The sequence below is a fragment of the Pipistrellus hanaki genome, assembly GCF_964339955.1.
Source record: "Pipistrellus hanaki genome assembly, chromosome: 15".
NCBI classification, from domain to species: Eukaryota; Metazoa; Chordata; class Mammalia; order Chiroptera; family Vespertilionidae; genus Pipistrellus; species Pipistrellus hanaki.
In genome coordinates this window covers 5,255,100-5,272,977 of record NC_140517.1, presented here as the reverse complement: position 1 = coordinate 5,272,977, position 17,878 = coordinate 5,255,100, and the positions used below count along the sequence as shown (strand labels likewise).

Here is a 17,878-nt window from a genome sequence, read left to right as displayed (position 1 = left end):
CTCAGGAACTGCTCCAATTTAAAGTTCTTTTTCCTCTTCCCCCTACCTTTTATGTCTCGATCACCTAGATAAACTTTATAAAGTATGTGCACATATGTATATCACATACATACATATAGAATCTTCGTTATACTAAGTTCAGCCTTTTCTCCTATTCCTAATTTTAAAGCAAGTACGTACTACTCGTTTTTTTAAATTTCCCTCTGAAAATCCTCAAAGCTTAATCAGATTGCATTTATCTCCGTGGCCTTCGTGTAATTTTTTTTGTTTTGTTATCCCTGTCCATCATTTTTGCGGGTGGGGAAAGATTCTTCCTTCTGGTACCATTATAACTTATTAGCCCTGCGGTACCATCTTCCCCTTACTGGCAAACAACTTAAGATCTTCTTGATGGAGCTCCCCAGAGTTACCTGCTAGTTTCTCGGCCAAGCAGCCCAGGACAGCAGATGTGTTCCTGTGTTTGGCAGGATGACCTGAGTCCTGGCAGGCTACTTCTCCATTTAAATTCAGAATTTCTGTCAATTTCTGGAGTGCATCCTAAAAACAAAAATGAACAAGTGGATTTGATAAATATACTACTTATTTCCCCCCCCTCCCCAAGATAATCCTCATAGGCAAAAGCTATAATCAGGTGTTAACTCAGAATAATCATACACAAATGATATAATGTTATCCAATATATCACTATTGATGGAAAATATTATTTGATTAATCTGAAAGTTGTCTCACATAAATTGCTAAATTCTATTCCATTCAAAATGTAACAGTCATACCAGATATATGCTATATACTCTCAAATTATGAAATCATTTGGGTAGACTAAATCTATCAATGCCATTATAATTTATAAAACAGGGACTAGTGATGTTGAAGTAAAAAGTTACTTTAAAATTTTTTATTTTTTTACCAAGCAAGAATAAATCTCACCAGAGCTTCTGAGGGAAGTTAGGATAAAAACAAACCTTTTATAAGCCTAAGCAACAATCAATTCATCAGTGACTTGGCCAGAGATTCTTCCCTTTTGTCCACATTGTTTTGCAATGTTGGGCCTTATGGTCTGAGATTTAAACAAATGAAAGATGCCAGAACCCAGCATTTTAAAAAAAGGATTCCATAGAACACATGGACTAAGGCAATGAGAGTTTGAACTTTGGTCCTATGTAAGGGATAATCAAGATTATACAATCTTTAATGTTTGAATAAGACTCAAAAGTGCTTTCAGTATAACAGTTTTTTCTTAATAGAAAATATGTAAAATTTCTGATACGAGAAAATTGTTTAAATGTAAGAAAATCAGCTCAGCAACTGATTCCTCTCTCCTAGTTTCCAAAGACTGTATTTTAGATTAAATGCCTCCATTTTAACATTTTAAAAATTTTAAACTAAAGCTTTATAGTGTGTTACTGATAGGAGAATGTATCACTTCATTAGTTTATATAATGAAATTAATACTGAATAAAACAGATACCATTAAGAGGAAATGCATTACATCAAATATTCTTTGTGGTCATTCATCATCAAAGCACAGATGAAAGTTTCATAAAAGATAAGTATTAACTTACTTTAGTGGGCAATGGACATTCATCTAGTAACAATGTTATAACAGCTGGTCCCAATGGATCTTCCAATGGAATAACTCTAATTAAAGACTGGACAACGTCCAACCATCCTTCATCTAAGAGCAAATGGAGAAGATTACACGATGGAGCCACTATTTTAAAAATGTGAAAATACATAACCTATGACCCAAGATGACTTCACATTAAAATAGAAACACTGTTGGCATACATTCTGGAACTTTTTAGTAGCTAACATTGGCATGGACATAGTCATCAATTGCTAGTAATCATGATAGAGTCAAAGAATCCAAATTTACAGGAGTCTGGTGATTTTTTTTGGCAACTTTATTTAGAGGAAATTCAAGCTATGGTTCTGGGTTCTCAAAATAAGATTTAAAATGTTTTTGGCATTTTATTTACGACATAGGAGTTAACCGAGAAGATTAAGTATCTGATATAGTTGGCTCTATTTTCAGAATTATACTTAGCAAATTGAGGGACAAAAATTATCCTTCCCATTTTAGAAGAGTTATGGTCAAAGATCCAGCAATACCAAAAAAATTTCTGGTAATAATTTCCATGAGATAAAACTATTACTGAGAGGTACAGCTACATATTCAGGATGCAATATACATTTCCTACCCTTTGTCTAAGGAAATTTCCATATACTAAGGGATTTTTTTTTTTCTTTGTCATACCTGTTAAGTATTTTTGGGATCTTTTATTTTTTTAAAAAGTGGTCACATTTCTTTATAATCGTTAATTTCACAATCATTAATTCATTAGAAAGTATTTTTTTAAAAACGTAAAAAAATACCTGTTTCTGCCATTTCGTGCAATGTAATCATTGAATAGGGAGGTTCCTGATCACTGAAAAACAAACATTCAAGGCATCAGACTTGAGGAAATGAGAAATGACAATTCCAAATAGAAGTTTATCCTCTACCTGGCTGGTGTGGCTCAGTGGTAGATCACTGACCTCTCAACCGGGAGGTTACTATTCCATTCCTGGTCAGGGCACATGCCCGGGTTGTTGGCTGGATCGGCGTGTAAGAGGCAGTCCATGGATAATTCTCTCTCATCATTGATGTTTCTATCTCTCTCCAGCTCTCTCTCCCTTTCTAAAATCATTAAAAACATTTTTTTTTTAAAAAAAGCATGATTTTAAAAAATAAAAATAAAATGTATTTGCTACAGCAACTCTCTCACTATATTGAGAAATGGCTCTTCTATCAGATCAACGTCACCCTTTCCTAAGCAACAAGGAGAACAATAAACACAGACCATTTTATAACTACGGACACCCTTTTAGGTGTATTCTTACTAGGCCCGCCTATCTTTCATGTCTAGTTTTATAAGCTTTATAAACTTTATAGGTTATAAAATTCTTCTCCTTCAGTAGTTTCTACAAAGCAAGCTATGTGACACTGTTTATAGACTGTCTGAGCCCTGCTTTGCCATTATATTCTCCAATGTGGCACTTCACATTTGTTCTACACCTGCCTGAGTTTTCTATCCTCAGGAGAGTTGTAACTATAATTTAGCACAACAGGTTTAAGGTAAATATACATCACTTGACTCATGGGAGTGAATTATGTGCTTTATCAGCAAGTTCTCTTATAATTTGTAACATTTTCCTGATGTTTGGTAATAAAGCTCCTACCTTGCACCTGGCTGGTGGGGCTCCAACCTGTGAACTTAAGAGGTGACGGTTCGATTCCGGGTCAGGGCACAAGCCCGGATTGCAGGCTCAATCCCCAGTGAGGGGGCCTGCAGGAGGCAGCGGATGAGTCATTCTCTTTCATCCTTGATGTTTCTCTCTCTCTCTCCCTCTCCCTTCCTCTCTGAAATCAATAACAGATATATTTTTAAAAAATATGTTAAGTTCCTACCTTGCCTCCAGACTCTCAGTCACTTTTTAAAATATAAGGCAAAGTCTATTCTGTATTGGTTCTCCAACAGGCTTAAATAGCACTTTTATGGTTTACTTCCTTATTTGGGAGGGACAACTTTTCACTACAATTTTATGGTATGTTTTAAATCTCACCATGAGAAATTTTATATGACAGCTTCTAGTCCCTTGCTTCAGTTTGGAGGATGTAAATGGCATAGATTATTCAAAAAGTATTTCCTACAAATATATTAAGATTGCATTAAATTAATTCAGAACTACTGCAAAGGCTGGTTTTAAAGAACTTAGGAAGGCCTTTCTGAACTACTATGGAGAATATATATAAGAAACACTTTTCCCCAGCATGTTCTATAGCACATAAAAAGATGTGCAGAACAGCCTGGCTGGCATGGCTCAGTGGTTGAGTGCCAACCTGTGAACCAGGAGGTCACAGTTCATTTCCTGGTCAGGGCATATGCCTAGGTCGTGAGCTCGATCCATAGTGTGGGGTGTGCAGGAGGCAGCCAATAGATGATTCTCTCTCATCAATGACGTTTCATCTCTCTCTCCCTCTCCCTTCCTCTCTGAAATCAATAAAAATCCATTAAAAAGGTGTGCAGAACAAATTTCTTTCTACGAGGGAAAACAAAAAACCCACCTCAACATAACATGTACAGGTATACTTTGCTTTATGCTATGATTTTTGAGGGACTAAACAAAATCACATTCTAGAAATGTGATTATCAAATATTTAGACAACTAAATTTACTAGCAGAGCTTGCAGGAAAAACAATTCAGATATAACTTACAAAAAGCATTATCATTATCCCATGACAATCCCTCTAAGAAAGGCATTATCCCCCTTTTCAAGATGAGGAACCTGAGGCTTAGAGAAGTCCCTTACCAGCGTCATGTAGCTAGTGAGGGGCTGGGCTAGAATTGAATCTTGGTCCATCATGGTTCATCAAAAGTTCGAAAACTTTTGCTCCTAACTACTGAACTGTGTGGTTCAGTTCAAAGATGTTTTCAGTTTGAACGATGCACTTGGATTTCACCATTGTTCAATCTGAGCTGTCGTATTTAAGTTAGACAAAGCAGAGGGAAACATAAGATAGATACAGGTGTGCCCTGAAGTTTCAACTTACAATTTTCCCGAATGGACCTAAGAGGGTCAAACAGGGAGATTAAAAGAGAGCAGGATGAAAACTCCTTGATCTATGCTCTTATGTTGCCAACACAAGATGCGCACAGCCATGCTCTGAATTTCTGGTCAGAGGAGTAGTCAGGATAAAAGTGAGTCTTCGTGAAACCGTTTCCTATGGTAGCCTGCAATACACACTCACTTCATATGTACTGTATTCCCTATAAAGACCATAGATTTAATCAGTGTTTTCTGCTATAGAAATGTTTAGACAGCCCTAGTCAGACTAAATACTTGGGCTCAGTGGATAGAGTGTTGGCCTGAGGACTGAAGTGTCCCTGGTTTGATTCTAGTCAAGGCTCATACGTCGGTTGCAGGCTCTATCCCAGGCTTCCGGCAAGGCTCATGCAGGAGGCAACCAATTGACGCAATTCTCTCACATCGATGTTTCTCTCTCTCTCTCTCTCTCCCCCCCCTCTCTCTCTCCCCCTCCCTTCCACTCTCTATAAAAATCAGTGGAAAAATATCCTTAGGTGAGGATTGACAAAAAAAAAAAAAAGACAAAAAAAAAAGGAAATATTTAAACATTTCCATTGGGAGTAGATGTTAGTAAGTAAAAACACCCAACTGTAAAATATACTCTGCCACCAGAGGAGAAATAAAATATTCTCCCTTGCTCTATGAGCTCAAGGCTTGGCGAATACATCCTGTGAACTCAGGAGTCCAAGAGTTACGGTTCCTGGCAGAACACTTTTCATTCCACAGAGGGCGACTGTGACTCCGATACTTACTTATCTACAAGAGTCCGTATGACTGCCAGTGTGTCCAGCACTAACCCATCTACATTTTGTTTCTTTCTCCGCGGTTCGTGTGGTCCTCGGCCCCTCCGCGGTGGCCGGACGGGATCCCGGGGTTGGTTCCTTATGTCCACAGTGGGGACTGCATTGTTCTCGGCCTGTTGCTGCTGGGTGTCAACGCTGTCTTCTGCTCCACTGTCATCGCGGCAGATACAGGAATTCCCCATGGCAGCAGCGGCGCCCTCAGTCCCCAGGAAGTGGGCTATGTGTTCCTCAAGAGTCAACAGCAGACCCTGGCCGAGGCTTCTGCTTGCTAAGAACACGGCCCAACCAAAGACAATCATTTAGATAGTTTTCAGTTTTCCAAGTATTGTTTTCATAATCCAGGGTTGAGACACTTGCATCCTATCTGTTTTGAACAACTGAATGCTGAAGAAAGGGGAAGAGTTGATCTCCAACATTCTCAGTTACAGGGAATCCTGGTCATCCAGCAACAGTTCTAAAAGAAAAAAAAAAAAAGAAAAAAGGAAAATGAACCAAAGGTTTGTGGCTATTCAATAACTCAAACTTTTCTAGTTTGATTTCATAGACAGTGGGATTACAGTGAAGAATCGTCTTTGGTTATTTTTATACGTTTCTGACTCAAAAAAGTATCTCTGCATGAGAGAATTAACAATCAATAATTTTTATCATCCTATATTACAAAAAGCCTGTGGTTGGGATGCCCTCACGTGGTAACAACCAATCATCGGGAGGCTGCATGCGTGTGCAACCCGCTAACGGTTCTCAACCTGTGGGTCACGAGCTGTAGAGCCTGAGACCACTGGAAAACACAGGTATTTACATTACGATTCACAACAGTAGCAAAATCACAGTTATGAAGTAGCAACGAAAATAATTTTATGGTTGGGGGGTCACCTCAACATGAGGAACTGTATTAAAGGGTCGGGGCATTAGAAAGGTTGAGAACTACTGGGTTAGGGCAGCGTTTTTCAACCGCTGTTCCGCGGCACGCTAGATGTTGCCTGGTGTGCCGTAGGTGCAGACAAGACAAGAATTTTATAATTTTTCACTATTTTGTTTACTTAATATTTCATAATAAAGTAATTATAAAATACTTTCTTTGTGTTTATTTGATTCCTATTCAAGAGAATTACTTTATATATAGTCAATATAGGCACAGAGTTAAATTTTTTAACATTTTCTAATGGTGGTGTGCCTCGTGATTTTTTTCATGAAACAAGTATGCCTTTGCCCAAAAAAGGTTGAAAAACACTGGGTTAGGGTGTCAAGGTGGGGCGGAGGGCAGGTGGGCAGGGTGTATGCTGGTGGGCAGGGCTGCGTGATTTTGAGCACCGGGTCACTAGTTACATTATAAAATTGATTGCTAAACCATATCTTTGTAAACCACCAGAGTTACCATTGATTTTTTAAATTATTATTATGTGTGGTTCTATATACAGAACATTAGAAAAATGTGTACAGTTGGTCAAGGGTTCCTTTCTTGGATAAAAATGAATTGCCTACTTTCTTACTTTATATGTATGACAAAATTTAATGTTTCAAATAAAATATCTAATTACAGAGGTTTGTTGTTAAAAAAAAGTGTGATAAAATTGTGATATCAAGAAGAATAAAAGGATAGAGCGTTCCACTTAAGTTACCCAAACTACAATGGTTTCCCATAGAAGCTCTCTTGAGAATTTACAGAAATCATACAAGTAGTTACAAAGTTTTTCTGTTATCTAAGCCAGATTCAGTTTGGGGAAAGCAGATGCAACAAGGTTGCATTTTCACAATGACCAGTTTGTTGTACAACATAGCTGCTACAAAGTGAAGAATAAGGACACACCATTGTTTTTGAGAATACTGACCAAGCACCTTGGGTCAGGCACCATGCTGGCATTGGGAGAACAAGGCATGGTCCCTGTCCTCCAAAAATTCATGGGTGGCCATTCTCACCCCACACAGTATGTTCATCACTGAAAACCGAATGATAGAACTAGCTCTTCATTAAACGGAAAATCTGGTCAGGTCTAGAAAGAAAGATTTAGAAGCAGGAGACTGACATGGGGCAGGTAGCAAAAAGTAAAAAATCATGCCGAGACTTGGAAAGTAGGACCCATTAAGACCCAAATGGACTCAGAAAGAACGAAACATTTACTTACTTACAATTATTAAGTCCTCTGATATTGAGTAATGGCTCAGGAATAAATATAAATTAAATGTATAATTTGGTGGGATTAGAAGCAAGAGAAAAATTACTTCCATTATTTGAACAGATTGGCAATAAATCATTTTAAACATATGTCCAGTTTAATTATCGCTCATAAATGCGGGTGGGACTTGAAGAGACAGATAAGATGGAGATAGAAAGTTTGTGTGTACTAGGTATACCGGCTAATAATGTGGATTCCACCCCTCCCCCCCCAAATAGATGGAGTTACACATATGTGAGTTAAAAAGTGGTTGGATCACAAATTTTTAAATTTTATTCTATCCAAAACTTTTTCGCTAATGCTAATATATTAGTAAACTGAATGCATAATAATTAATCTATGCAGCTCTCCATTTAGAATAGTCTCAAAGTAGATGGAAGATATCCAATACATACAAACAGGCATTTTTCAAAAATATGACTAAATTTGGAGGTGAGAAGACAAAAACTGTGTTTTGGTGGTTTTTTTTTTTTTTGGTCTATTTCTAAATTGAACTCAAGTGTAGCTTGGGTCAATTTCTTCTAAGTCACTTTCTTTATTTAACCCAGAAAATGATGTCAACTACAAAATTTGTCAGAGAAGAAAAATAAGTAAAAAAAAAAAAAGTTTTCAAATATTTCAAAACCAAAGGCTTCCTTTTTAAAGAACTAGCTGTAAAGACGCGGTGTAGAGAAGAGATGAAATAGGTGGGAGAAGCTGTGAGGCAGGCATTTCAAAGGCAAGGCTATAAAACATACAAGGAAAAAATATGAGCTATTCTCTTTTGAAATGTTCCGAAATGAGCTTATACAGAGTGCTTTTGAAGTCCCGGCCAAAGGCAGAGCACATAAATAAGTAGAGGGCATGATCTTTCAGATTTATGCAGCGCCGAGAAGCCTATAGCTCTCCCTCTGGAAAGGCTGTCACTCCTGATACTTTCCTCAGAGAACAAACTGAATCAAAACTTCAGGCCAAAGCCTGGGCCGTGAAGTTAAACAATTACTCTTTAGGGAGCTTTATCTCGTTCCAGAAGCATCGTGGGGACCATTGTTTTAAGACAGTAACACTCGGCCTCCAGAGCTGGTACAGGATGCCAGGGGCCACGGACAGCACAGGGGAGGGGCTCTGCAGTCAGAAAGCCTGGGCACAGGGCCCGGCCTGCAATGTTGACAACTAAGCATTCTAATTGCCCTGACTATAGGCACGCTTTTCAAACAGGGAGAGAGGAGTAGTTCTCACAGCTCACAGTGCCACTGTGAGGTTTAAATCAAACAGTGCTTGTAGGACGAATGGCACAGTGCCCGTTCTTAAAGGATCCCCAATGCAAGATGCTTTTAGGAAATGAGACCTAGCTGGTCCAAGGTGACAAAGTAATCTGGGGGGTGGGACTCTGGAGTGAGACTTAAGACATGAAGGTAACTAAACAGTTTATCTTTCTAGAACTCATCTACCTTGTACTGAAATAGCCTTCACTTCGCTCTACTTCCAGACTGCACCTGGGAAGGGGTTGCAGCTTGAGCATCCCAAAGGTGAGGAGCATTCAAAGCCCTTAGCTACTTCTTTTGCTAATTCCTGGTTCCACTCCAAATAGCTCGAGTCAGGATTTCTAGGATGTGGCCCAAGCAAGTGCTTTCTTAAAAGCTCCCCTGGCGAAGCCCGGCCGGTGTAGCTCACCTGTGGAACATGGAACCAAGAGGCCGCCAGTTCCATTCCCGGTCAGAGCACAAGCCCAGGTTGTGGGCTCGATCCCCTGTGGGGGGCGTGCAGGAGGCAGCCAATGGATGATGTTTCTATCTCTTTCCCTCTCCCTTCCTTTCTCTCTAAAAAAATCAATAAACACACACACACACACACACACACAGACACACACACACATAAAAGACAAAAAACAAACAACAAAAAAAACAAAAACAAAAAAACTCCCCACGTGATTCTGTTGGGACCAGGTCTGGAAATCACTGCATATAGAATCTAACAAAGAACTGACACAGCAGGCAGGACCTACTATTGACTGAATGGATGGACAAACTGAAACACGAATGGGTGACTCCTTTGGGTTCAAGAAAGTTAGCTTTCTTCCCAGGAAAATGAACTGTGACTATCTTTGGATGGTCAGCCAAAATACCCACCAGACCACAGTTACACCCATTAGTCATTATGTACAATGCATATCAACACAATGAATAAAACAGCTCCCCGTATATCTCCCCAGATCTACCCTATGGAGCATCATTATGAACCTAGATGGTACCTTGCTCTTGGGCAATAAGAGGTTGACAGATAGAATGAAAGAGAAAATGAATAAGACTAGAGATTATGTAAACCTGTAATACCTAGATCCTTCACCTTAACTTTGAAGACTACTTAGCATTAGATGGGCAGTCAAGTCCATTTGAGACCAAAGACAAGCTGGTCACAAAATTTAAATATACACAACTATCAAATCTGAGGCCATGGCAATCATCACCTGATATGGCAATTATTGATTATATCAATGATGATGATATCACTGGATGCCATTGCTTAGTAGAAAGACTTCTCACCATCTAAATGGCAATGCTTTTTAAATCATTATATTGTTCATAGCAATTTTTCTGCAGGAGCATAGTTATAATCAAGCATTTCCTTTGTGAATCTATTTCTCTGAAGAGTCGTATTAATTTTGATTTCTTCTATTTTTTAATTGATTTTAGAGAGAGGAAGAGAGAGAAATGTTGATATGAAACTGATCAGTTGCCCTCCCCCACCCACATGTCCTGACCAGGATTAAGTGCAGCCTGGTATATATCTTGACAGGGAATGGAGTTTGCTACCTTTTCGTGTATGGGATGATGCTCCAACCAATGAGCCACACCGGCCAGGATTGACTCTTTTTTAAGAAGTAAAGACTATTCCTTCCCCTTCTGTGTTATTTATGATTTATTAGATTTTTATATTTTATAAAGCTGCTCTGAGAGCGGGGAAAAAATCCAACTTGGGTTCTCAGTAAGTTTTGTGTTAAAGCAATGAGGTCTGGTACTCAAAACACAGATCTCTACCATCATAAACACCTCACCACAAGAGACATCTGGCCAACTGGCCTACTCCTCTCTACCAAATGGTCCAGGAATCAATGATTCAGCTCTTCAAATATTTGCTTGCCTTCGATCAGAATACAGCTCAGTGACATTAAGTAAGAACACTTTCTTTTCTCTGAAAATAAGACTTCAGGATTCTGTTGCCAAGAAAGGAGAGGCTGGTTAAATAAATGACCATAGGAATAAAAACCAAACTGTGGGCATGAAATGACTTCATCATTCCCAAATAGTGTTGCAGGATGCAGCGTTTTCCCCCCAATCCACTTCTCACCAGTCAAGGCTAAATCACAGAGCATAAAAAGTAACAATATGTAATGCACTGGAAATGTCTATGATTTTCTCTCATAAGAAAATGTTTTGGATGTTTTCCTAAGACAGTATTAAAAGTGACAGTTCTTTATGCATGTTTATTAGCCCCTACTTTTATTATGAAAAGTTTTATACACAGAGCAAAATTGAATTTTACAGTGAACACCTGCTGGATTTTACCATTGACATTTTACTATACTTGCTTTATCACATATCTATCCAACCCGGGCATGTGCCCTGTCTGGGAATTGAACCATGACCTCCTGGTTCATAGGCAGACATGTTGTGGGCTTGATCCCCAGTAGGGGATGTGTAGGAGGCAGCCGATCAATGATTCTTTCTCATAAAAAAAAAAAAAAAGAATTAATTATAGAATAGTCTGATATGAAACAGTACAATAGAGAAAAGACAAATCCTTTCAGCATTCAAAAAATGTATTAAAAGTTAAAAATTAGGGCTGGGACAGATTAAGAAATTCCCAGAAGCAAATAATAGTTAAAAAAAAAAAAAAAGAAAGAAAGAAAGAAAGAAAGAAAGAAAGAAAGAAAGAAAGAAAAAAGAAGTAAATAATCCTTGCCAGGTCTCAAGACTGAAAATTTTGCCTTGGACCCGAAAAGGAAACACTACAGAGGAACTGAGGTGAGTGCTAACGATGGCTGCAGCACCAGGGAGAAAAACATAACACTCTCCTGTTCCCCCAAGAGACAAAATAATAGGAAATCATACAGATGTGTTATTTAAACAGGGGATTCACAAGCTGAAGGTGAGGGCTTTTCTAGCATAGAAAACTCTTTACTATTAAGAGAAGCAAACGAAGTGTATAAAAGCATGGGTAGCAGCACTTTCCTTAATGAAAGCTACTTAAAATGGGGTCTGAAAGCACTCAGTTGGACTCCCAGAAGCTAAAAGGTATTCAATAGCAACATTAAGTGAATTTATTCTATAATTTGTAAAAATAGAGAATATTTATCACTTTAAAAAACAAAACACATTCAATCAATATGATTATAAGGCTTACATGCCAGGCACTGAGCAGAGATGGGGAAAAAAGGTCCCTCAAGCTCTTGGCAAAGAGACGGACAGCAATAGACAACACGGGAGTGCCCGGCCCATAACGGATACACGCCCAAGAAGCATCCGGGTAAGCATCATCGGGTTCAGCAGGGGCAGGCCTCTCATTCATCCTTTTTTCCGGTGGAAAAGGAACTTAGTAACATCAAGTATTCCTGCCCAAGCAAGTTTTTAGGTGACTACGTATCAGCATTAGCAAAAGGGGTATGAAGGCACTGCCACACGTTCATGTCTTGAATGGTAAGCCAAAAATGGTTGGCACAAATATCCTGACCACAGTGAGAGGGAAATAAAATGCCCATAAATTACATTGATAACGAAGCTCATAGTCCTGATGAAAAACAAGACCAACAAAAACCACAAGAGGAAGCGCCACGGAAGATAAGCACCATTCCGATGACTGAAGGAATCCCGCTCCTTCAGGACACGCAAGCAGCTTCCCCTTGGTGCCAAGGTTCCCAGGCCGGGCTTCCTGGGAGAAAAAGGTGTCAGCCAGCAGTAAGCTGCGGTGTGCTGGTTTTGGTTTATGAATAGCGTGTTTTAGCAACCCTTACTGATTCACTGGGTAGGTTATGAATTAGTAGCCCTTAGGCATGGTAAGTATGAATAACTATGAAGCAACAAGAATCGGAAAAAGGGAGCAGCTCTTTCCACTAGGTGGGTGGGGCAGGGAACCAAGGAATCACCGGAGAGAAAAAGTGATTCTCCAGAAGGTAGAAGGGCTGGGAATAAGCTAACTCTGCAACATTGAACTATGAGGTAATAATAACCTGGCCATGTAAGGCATTTCAAGCCTTCTATTTGATGTGCTTAGGACCCATGATTTCAAGCAATAAGAAGGCTTTGAGCAGGGTTCATTCCTTAACAGACTTGGGGAGTGCATCAGTTCTTGGCTATCTTAAATGCATTCTTAGTTCTCAGAAGCTCAGAAAGGGAGAAAGTGTGTATAAGATTAACTGGATCTCATCTAGCCCTGTGTATATCACAGTTCAATATGCTCTCACATATGTAACCAGCAAGCGAGCATTTCCTCTTGGAATGGACACGGAGCGAAAAGTATAACAATTAAGTGCTTTTTTCCTAATCATAAAGATTGGCATGGTAACGATTTCCAAAGCTGACTTACTGGAGAGATAAACCAAAGGGAAAATACTCTTTCTTTTATACTCCGAAAACTTGTAAGTCATCTACAAGCTGTGGCCCAAGTTTTGGCATTCACTACTTCCTGACTATTCTGTTTTTCAATTTTCTAATTTGAACGGGGGGGGGGGGGGGGGTTGAGGCGCGGACTATGTAATTTCAATGGTAAATGCCTTGAAAATATCAAATATTTGAGAGAAGCTAAACTGATAGTTTACTTCCCCCAAATAACTCCTTTGAAATAGATTACTGGTTCCACTGTGGTTGCCATCTGTGGTGCAGCCCTGTGGCTATCACCTTTTTAAAAATATATATATATTTTATTGATATTTTACAGAGAGGAGGAAGGGAGAGAGATAGAGAGCTAGAAACATCGATGAGAGAGAAACATCGACCAGCTGCCTCCTGCACACCCCCTACTGGGGATGTGCCCGCAACCAATGTACATGCCCTTGACCGGAATCAAACCTGGGACCTTTCAGTCCGCAGACCAATGCTCTACCACTGAGCCAAACCGGTTTCGGCTACCTTCTATTGGGTCGGCAACTAAGTAATTGCGGGTTTCACACATATATGGCTTCAGTTGAATTTTTAGGTTTGCAGACGTAGTACAAATGTAAAACACATTTTGTTATTTGATAGTTGGCTATTCAGCTGTTAATCAGTAAAAAAAGTTTTTTGATCTGTTTTGTAGTTTTCGTTTGGCGTTCGTTAAAAAATGGAAAATCAAAAGGAACATTTTCGTCATATTTTGCTTTTTTATTTCCTCAAAGGGAAAAACGCATCGCAAGCTCATAAAAAGTTATGTGCTGTTTATGGTGACGAAGCCTTAAAAGAACAGCAGTGTCAAAATTGGTTTGCCAAATTTCGTTCTGGTGATTTTTCACTCAAAGATGAAAAACGCTCTGGTCGTCCAGTTGAAGTTGATGACGCCCTAATCAAAGCAATAATCAATTCGGACTGTCACAGTACAACACGTGAGATTGCAGAGAAGCTTCATGTATCACATACATGCATTGAAAATCACTTAAAACAACTTGGCTATGTTCAAAAACTCAATACATGGGTTCCTCACGAACTGAAAGAATCACAGTTAACGCAACGCATTAGCAGCTGCGATTTGCTAAAGAAACGTAATGAAAATGATCCATTTTTAAAACGACTGATAACTGGCGATGAAAAATGGGTTGTTTACAACAATATCAAGCGGAAAAGATCGTGGAGCAGGCCAGGTGAACCAACTCAAACAACATCAAAAGCTGATATTCATCAAAAGAAGGTTTTGTTATCAGTTTGGTGGGATTACAAAGGAATTGTCTACTTTGAACTCTTACCACCCAACCGAACGATCAATTCTGATGTCTACATTGAACAACTAACGAAATTAAACAATGCAGTTGAAGAAAAGCGGCCCGAATTGACAAATCGAAAAGGTGTTGTATTCCATCATGACAATGCAAGGCCACACACATCTTTGGTCACTCGGCAAAAATTAATGGAGCTTGGTTGGGATGTTTTGCCACATCCACCATATAATCCTGACCTTGCACCATCTGATTACTTTTTGTTTCGATCTTTACAAAACTCCTTGAATGGTAAAAATTTCAATAATGATGATGATGTCAAATCGTACCTGATTCAGTTTTTTGCTAATAAAAACCAGAAGTTTTTTGAACGTGGGATTATGATGCTGCCTGAAAGATGGCAAAAGGTCATTGATCAAAATGGGCAATACATTACAGAATAAAGTTATTTAGTTCCATGAAAAAATTGTCTTTGATTTTCTTTAAAAAATCCGCAATTACTTAGCTGCCGACCCAATACTTTATAAAGAACCCACCACAAAGCAGAAAATCTCCAGTGTCAAGCAGTGTAATAGTGATAACCATCCTCAAGAATTCCTAATAACTTCTCAAACCAGCTAGCTATTAGAGCATCCAAGAGAGTTGTATCTTAAAGGATGCAAAGTGACATCTCATTTCATTATAAAATTATTATTAAGGAAGGTAGAGGCAATTCTTGACAGACGGAATTAAGCTTAGGAGTTGAAATAAATTGTTGTAAACGCACTTCAGAGACACACAACGATTTTTCTGTTGTTCTCTCGCCAAAACATACCTCAGAGTTGCTGTTCTTCCCTACTCACTACAGAGTAGCAGACTATTCCACAAAATGTGAAGTTTTTATTTCCTCTTGATTCTCAGCCAAGTTAGTAAGCGAAAAGTTATTTTGCTGACAAAGCAGGAAAAGCTCACATAGAGTGTGCTGGGACACTTCCTCTAATCAATAACTAGAAAATATTCACGGAGTCCAGAAATAACGAAGGGTGTGTGAAAACGGCCCAAAGCAGGTCACAGACAGACATCAGGCAGTAGGTCAGGGCAGCATGTATCCTGGAAAACGAGAAACCTCACAAAATCACCACAGGGACTCTTTTTTTAAAAGACCCATGAAATAGAAGACTAGAAAAACAGGAACTACGGGTCAGCTTTTTGCTTAAAAACAACAAGCTTCAAAAATCACAAATTAGTGACTATTTGGAAAACCAGCTCTAACAAACACCACTCACTCGACATCAGGAAAATGTCATACCTGGACACCGGTATCTTATCACCTCATAAAGGAGCTACCCAGCAGGACGTCATCCCAGGAAATGCCAACTCCACAATGGTGGAAAATACACCACTGAGGAAGAGGAATTTAAAAGCAATTGCTCATCTTTAGTTTGAAACTATTATAGGAAGGCATCATCTCCATGGAGGAAAAGGAAGTCACACTTACAAAATCACAACTGAGGAAGGCAGAGAGATTTCCTATCTGTAGACATCCAAAGGCCATGAGGGATATATATATATATATATACACACACACACACACACACACACATATATATATACATATATATATATATATATATATATATATGAAAAAGGGGAGGTAGTTTACATCATTGAGATGAAATTACATGGAAGAAAATGTCAGCTGTCAGGGAAAAAACTTCGTGAAGGAAAAGATTATGTGGTAGTGCTGCCTCCTGCCAGGATTTCAAAGTAAATTAAAACTCTGAGCAAAGACTGGGAATCCCTCCACCTCCATCTCAGCAGGGGGTTGAAACCTTGGGTTTAGGGTATAGTATGACCTACAAGGCCTTGAACCTTGAAGCTTTCGGTCTCGGATGGCTCCAAACGTGATCGACAATTACTGTACGGAGGCGAACCCCTGACATCTTCCCAGTTTTGGTTTAGCAAGTGCCTTCGCTTTCATTCCTCAACAGCAAGCCCTTGGGTGGCACAATCACAGTACTTTCCTTCCACACTGCCTGTGGCCTGTACTTCCCACACGGCATGATTTTACAGGGGAGACCTAGGCTGGCTGAGTCACCTGTCTGAGGACAGGTAGATGGTGGGTGAGGTGCTGGGGTAACTGCCAGACCGGACTCGGTCAACAGAAGACACTCACAGCCCTTCAAAGTTCAAAGTGCACCCCTCCGAGGAGATCAGCCTCCTTCCGAAAGGACAGAACTGCAGGCTCGGTGGACCATCTCTTGCCTTGAGGTCTCTCCCCAAAAGATAGGGAAACTGAGGCAGCCGGGAGGGGGCAAAAGCCTGGTCTAGACCCACGCAGGGAGCGTTGGTGGGAATGGACTTCCCCCGCCTCACCTGCACTCAGCCCCAGAAGCAGCTGAATCCTGTGTTTCAGATCCCAGGGTCAAGTCTCCGAGGGGACAGTCTGGCCATTCCTGCCACCTTCTCACGGTTCCTCCCAGAGGCTTTCCGACGGATCGGGGTCTCTTCTGCCCAGAACCGCCCAGCGATCCCCTCTCCCCGAGGCCCTTACCCACTTTCCACGTCGGGCCTCCGGGAATCGGCTAGCTCGGGCTCCAGACGCCTAGCCCCCCTCTCTCTCTGAGGCATCCATCTCTCCACCCCGCGGCATTCTGATGTCTCCCGGGGGGATGCCTGCTTCCCACCCGTGCCACCTAAACCCCAAACTCCACAAAAGGAACCCCCTCCAAAGCGTCCTCCCATCTGCCCCCCGTCCGCCCTGGACACCCCCCGAGAGCACTCCTACATATCAGGAGCCTCCCGGGAGCTCCCTGCCTCTCACCTGGGCCCCTTTCACCGCGGCCTTCTCAAAAGGGCGACCCCCGAGCCCCTCCTCCGGCCAACATCCCCCTGAAGGGGGAACACCCTCTTCCAGGAACCTCTTCAGGCGCCTTCCGCGCGGGCCTCCGTGGAGGATCTCCGGGCTGTTTTCCGGGCTCTGCCAAACGCCACCCTTCCGGGGCCCCTTCCCTGAGCCTCCCCCAGGAACCCAGTCCGGTCTCCCCGCCGCAGACTCGGGGACGGTCCCCTTCCTCCCCGACGTCCCCAGCCCTCGGACTTCCCCCCCAGCTCCGCGCCCCCAGGGGCTTCCCGGGGCACAGCGGCTGGGCTGCGGCGCTGACCTGCTCCAGCTCCCAGGTCCGATCGAGAGAGGGGGAGGCGGCGGCGGCGCGGCTCCTTTGTGACAGGTCCGGGAGAGCGGTAAAGATGGACGCGAGGCCACGGCGCTGCCATTACGTGCCGGGCCCACCCCCGCTTCGCACCGCCCCAGGCCCTCCTTCGAGTCCCCTAGGAAACGCCCCTTTCTCGGTGGCAATCCCTCTCCCTTGGCAACCAATCATCTTTCCGGGGAGGCGTCACGTGACCTCAC

General features: G+C 41.1%; 2 protein-coding genes across 9 annotated transcripts in view; both read right to left on the bottom strand.

Annotated features, from left to right (window-relative positions):
* The window catches only part of RSPRY1 (ring finger and SPRY domain containing 1), a 31,370-nt gene extending 13,562 nt beyond the window's left edge, over nt 1-17,808 (bottom strand). The window contains exons 1-5 of the mRNA XM_084861265.1: nt 17,631-17,808; nt 5,383-5,887; nt 2,377-2,429; nt 1,563-1,675; nt 411-537 (exon numbers count right to left, since the gene is read on the bottom strand). Coding sequence (XP_084717391.1) covers nt 411-537; nt 1,563-1,675; nt 2,377-2,429; nt 5,383-5,732 — 643 coding nt within the window. The 5' untranslated portion in view covers nt 5,733-5,887; nt 17,631-17,808. The remainder of the gene's footprint in view (nt 1-410; nt 538-1,562; nt 1,676-2,376; nt 2,430-5,382; nt 5,888-17,630) is intronic.
* Nucleotides 1-17,878, bottom strand: part of NLRC5 (NLR family CARD domain containing 5) — a 213,857-nt gene that overhangs the window by 53,804 nt on the left and 142,175 nt on the right. For 4 of the 8 annotated variants that reach the window (XR_014792920.1, XR_014792922.1, XR_014792923.1 and 1 more), the window contains one exon: nt 6,429-6,663. The exons of 1 other annotated variant lie outside the window; for it this stretch is intronic. The gene's annotated coding sequence lies outside the window, so the exon portion shown is untranslated. Of the gene's footprint in view, nt 1-6,428; nt 6,664-17,878 lie in introns of those variants that run through there. 3 more of the 8 variants (XR_014792916.1, XR_014792917.1, XR_014792918.1) reach the window with 1 other exon arrangement.